Source organism: Lactuca serriola, chromosome 7, assembly GCF_051521515.1.
Source record: "Lactuca serriola cultivar US96UC23 chromosome 7, Lser_US96UC23_V15, whole genome shotgun sequence".
Classification (NCBI taxonomy): Eukaryota; Viridiplantae; Streptophyta; class Magnoliopsida; order Asterales; family Asteraceae; genus Lactuca; species Lactuca serriola.
Window position 1 is genome coordinate 78,590,064 of NC_136414.1, and position 4,921 is coordinate 78,594,984.

Consider the following 4,921-nt stretch of genomic DNA (forward strand, 5'->3'; position numbering starts at 1 on the left):
TTCTATTTAATTTAAATGAAAAAGAAAATAAATAATTAATTTGGGCCCACATCTCTGTCTCTCTGTCTCTCTGTCTCTCTCTCTCTCTCTCTCCTGGTTTGCGACCTCATCTGCAAAAAACGAACCCTATGTCTTCTTCACCATTTTCTCTTTACCATTGTTGGATAATTTAGCTTCAAACATAAAATTAGTTTTAAAAACCCAGACCACAAGCTCGATCTCTCACACACAGACATACATCGATTCATCTATTTGCTCATCCTTAATTCCAAATCTGCAAACAACTCTTCTTTTTTCCTGAAAATCTTCCATTCCTTAATTCAAGATCAGTTCCAACTCCCCCATGTACAAGAAAGATACCTAATTTCCAACTGGAACCACACTTTTCTTCCTCCTCTGCCATCGCCCATCCTCATCAGCAAACACCCATCACTTGTCTCCTTAGCACCGAAGCCAATATCTCCACCACCATCTTCCTCGTTCTCGTCCTCAAACACATACAACAAAGAAGCATCATAGCAATGGAAGCTGCGATGTTGAATATGGTGTTCCTCAGCCCATCGATATTCCCTCTTAGTCCACTCACTCTATTGTTTAATCAAAAAGAAATATCACCGAAGCTGACGTCGAGATGGGAAAGGAATACCTCAAGATAATTTATTTCTTTACTCCGGAGGTGATACTAATGTCTAGCTTCGTTGTAGCTCATTAATTCATATATTATGTTGATGTCTTGGCCTGGAATTGTGTAGCCTGTCGGGATCTGGAATTGGAATTGGAAACTAGATTAGGATTAAATCTGGAATCCCAATCCAGTTCGCGAAGCTAACCCTAACGAGATTCATGAGAGGGGAAAACGAATATGGAATCGGGCCTAAAAACATATTGTCTTTGAGGTGGAGATTATGGAGGTTAACTAGTGAGAAGATGTATCTGGGGAGTGGACCGAAGAGGGCATTGTAATGGAGACTGAGAGTGGTGAGTTGGGTCAAATTGCCGAGGGTGTTGTCCGGGAGTTCGTCGGAGAGACCCATTCCAGGGAAGTGAAGTTCAACGACACGGTTGTTTTTGTTATCGCAGAAGACACCGGGCCATGTGCAAGGATTTTTCTTCAGGTAAGGTTTACCAGCGATGAAGAGGGAGAAGAAAAGGATTACAGAGAAAAAGAAAGGATTTTTCTTCATCTTTGAGAGAGAGAGAGAGAGAGAGAGAGAGAGAGAGAGAGAGAGTATGTGGGCCCCCATTTTTATTTTTTATATATAAATATTTAAAGGAAAAAACAGAAAAATGGAAAATAAATATAATAAGGACAATTTAGTCTTTTTAGTTTACGACAAAAAAAAAAAACACAAACAAACTACCTCAAAGAGACCACCAATCCAAAAAAATCGTGATTTGGACTAAAACACCAAAAATTAGATGCTACACACCTCATTTTTGCAATTTTGTTATTAATTATCTCATTTTGATTTTACTATTTTTACAGAAACAAAGACCAAAAAATCTTTTGATGTTGTAGGTAAAAGGAGTCCACCTTCCAGGAAAGTCAGTCGTGTTTCCTTTCGTAAAGCCGTAAACTCTCCACCACCATGCTTTGAGATCGCCACCGTGTTTTCCCTCAGATCTGCTCAATCGCCACCGCAGTTTCCATAAAAATGTCATACAGCGAACGAGACACCGTCCCCCTCAACCAATCCTCTCAATCCGACATCGATGAGATCGAAAACCTAATCAACTACAGCGTCCAATCCGGCCCTGCCACCGTCCTCCCCGCCCGTCCACCATCACCTACACGAGCTTCCATTCCCGTATCTTCTTCCCCTTTCATCGCATCAAACCTTCCTCCTCTTCCTCCTCAGAAACCGGTATCTGTCCCTGCAGCACCTCTACCGCCTTCTAACTTGAACCGTAATGCTAATATTGGTACTAATGGTCAACAACAGTCGAGCATGACTGCGTTCGGATCGCCGCCGAATACGTTGACTGAACCAGTGTGGGATACGGTGAAGAGAGATCTTTCGAGGATTGTTAGTAATTTGAAGTTGGTTGTTTTTCCGAATCCGTTTCGTGAGGATCCGGGAAAAGCGTTGAGAGATTGGGATCTTTGGGGGCCGTTCTTCTTCATCGTGTTTTTAGGGCTCACTCTATCTTGGTCCGCCTCGGTAAAGAAGGTGAGTTTGTCTGGTTTTTTCGTGATTTATGCTCGATTCACTTGTAGAATTCTTATTCCGGTTGAACTGTTACCTCCTTTGAGATGTCTCTTATTCAGATCTAGTCTCGTAGATTTAGGTTATAAGTAGTTCGAACTGGATCATAATCGGATTGTCATTATTGAGATTGGAATTTGCCGTTACTTTAGTTCATCTTCAATGGACTCAAATCAACCCAAGCTTTTCTTCCTATGATGAATCCGAGGTTTTGAAAATATATCATCACATTACAGATCGTTAAACCTCGTGAACCTTTTTCAAAACAGATTGCTAACTACATTAATTACTAGGAACTGAGATATGTGATATGTGCTGAATATGAGCTGTTTTTAGCATTACTTTTGCAAAATTGAAGTAGCTCCAGATAAAACTAATTGGAATTTCTTATGCTCCATTAATGTTCAAAACATCCATGCCCTTTCCTTTTTTCATCCTATCCCCAAATTCATATACAAATTGCCATCTCTGATTACTATATCTTTGTATGCTCATCTAAATCTTCATAATCATAAGAATATTTTGTTAGTACTATCATCAACCCCTCCTAGCTTTAGGTCATCCGTTTTATGCCACTGTCAATTGTAAACCTCTTTAACAAATTACATGTTTGATTTGTTGCTACAAAGTTATCTCATACTTATCTATATAAAACAATTCAACCATTATGCAAAAGCTGTATAAAACATTAAATGATTTTAAAACAATCTTGTCTTTCACATCTAAAGTGAGAAATGTCTTTGATGCTAGTTTGCTGTATAAAGTATTATGCAACTTGAACCTTCATTTGTATAAAGTTTCACACTTGTCTCTATTTTCTTTTTTGTCTTTTCTTATTCCATTATTACATAATTTTGTAGTTTCATTGTGAAGTTGTTCTTTTTATTCTCTTTCAACTTTTATTAATTGGTGCCTTTGTTGTATTTGGCTATTTGCAGTCTGAAGTTTTTGCTGTGGCCTTTGCACTACTTGCAACAGGTGCCATCATTCTGACTTTGAATGTCCTGCTTCTGGTAATTCACTATTTTCTCTCAGTGTGTGTGTGTGTGTGAGTAAAGAATAAATTACCATTTTACCCTTTAGTTCATGTACAACTTCAATTTATTGGACTGAATAAACTGTCCGTCTGAATAAGAGTAAATGACCATTTTACCCTCCACTTTTGATTCTTTATAAAAGTTGACTATTTACTTGACAACTGTTATAAATTGAAATTGTACATAGAACTAAAAAATTGAAATACTTATATAAATTTTTTTGGTATAAATAATGAGAGAATTACAATTGTATCAAATTACTTGACAAAAAACTTACAAATTCTCCCCCATTTACTTTTTCCTTCCATCTTTTTTAAGCATGCTATAATTTCACAAATAATTTTTTTAGTTATATGCAAGAAATAACAACGTACAATGACCGAATAAAAATAATTGAAAATAGAGTAATTTACACAAATGGTCCCTATGGTTTGGGGTAATTTGCATGTTTGGTCCCTAACTTCATTTTTTAACTCGGAATGTCCCTAGAGTTTGTTTTTGTTGTTCGCTTGGTCTCTGTCTTACCTAAAAAGACTATTTTGCCATTGATTTTTTATTTTATTTAAATAAACACACTCACACCCACACCCCCAACCCCACTTCCATCTCACCTTACCTTACCTTACCTGTGCCATCTTATTTAAATAAAATAAAAAATCAATGGCAAAATAGTCTTTTTAGGTAAGACAGAGACCAAGCGCACAAAAAAAAAAACTCTAGGGACATTCCGAGTTAAAAAAATAAGTTAGGGACCAAACGTGCAAATTACCCCAAACCATAGGGACCATTCGTGTAATTTACTCTTGAAAATACAATGCTATAATTGGGTAGAATTTTCAAAGTACAATGTCTTAAAAGTAGGAAGCTACAATAAACAAACAAATGAAAGTATGTTGCTATATTTGTAAATGAATGATCAAAAGATAAATACAATGCTTATAATGGTTGTTTGTAGGGAGGTCACATAATCTTCTTCCAAAGTCTAAGTCTATTGGGATACTGTCTATTCCCTTTAGACGTAGGAGCCCTAATATGCATGTTGAAGGACAATGTCATTTTAAAGATTGTGGTGGTGTGTGTGAGTTTAGCATGGAGTTCGTGGGCCGCGTATCCCTTCATCAGTATGGCGGTTAACCCTAGAAGAAAAGCTCTCGCTCTGTACCCTGTGTTACTTATGTATGTATCCGTTGGTTTCCTTATCATTGCCATCGATTAGTAGATAAAAACTTTGAATACTTTGTTATACGAAATTCTTTAATGAGTTGATGCGTGATGGAATTGTTGTAGTTGTTTGGATTTGATGTTGGTTTTTGTCTCTCTACCGATATACGCAATGTACTTTATTTCTTATCCATAATAGCAATGTAACTACAATTCCTTGCTATTAATAGTAATAAGCTTTTGGAATTACTTCATAAATGTGTCTTTATATTATGTTATCATATAGTAATTTGTAGTTTAAGATGGATATTAGAAGGTGTAGTAACTAGTGTAACGTGTAGTTGAACTATGGTGTTTGTAAATGTAGGTAATGTATTTTCTTTTGTATTTATATTAGCAACGTACTTATAGTTTCTTACTTGTAACAACAATCTACTTATGGTTTTGTATGGATAATAATATCTTACATGCAAAGTACAATTTACTATAGGTAAAAATTAAAACAAAACGCAATCT

The 4,921-nt window shown here is 36.3% G+C and overlaps 1 protein-coding gene across 1 annotated transcript; it reads left to right on the forward strand.

Annotated features, from left to right (window-relative positions):
• The first annotated feature begins 1,509 nt into the window (after nt 1-1,509).
• Nucleotides 1,510-4,663, forward strand: LOC145061690 (protein YIP4b-like). Its single transcript, XM_079009225.1, has 3 exons — nt 1,510-2,171; nt 3,146-3,220; nt 4,200-4,663. Exons 1-3 carry the CDS (start codon nt 1,656-1,658, stop codon nt 4,458-4,460), a joined length of 852 nt encoding a protein of 283 aa, XP_078865351.1. The 5' UTR covers nt 1,510-1,655; the 3' UTR covers nt 4,461-4,663.
• The last annotated feature ends 258 nt before the right edge of the window (nt 4,664-4,921 follow it).

Coding starts and splice junctions, on each gene's coding strand:
- LOC145061690 (XM_079009225.1), top strand. CDS start 1,656: ATGTCATACAGCGAACGAGACACCGTCCCCCTCAACCAATCCTCTCAA. Junction 2,172..3,145: donor GGTCCGCCTCGGTAAAGAAG/GTGAGTTTGTCT, acceptor GGCTATTTGCAG/TCTGAAGTTTTTGCTGTGGC. Junction 3,221..4,199: donor CTTTGAATGTCCTGCTTCTG/GTAATTCACTAT, acceptor GGTTGTTTGTAG/GGAGGTCACATAATCTTCTT.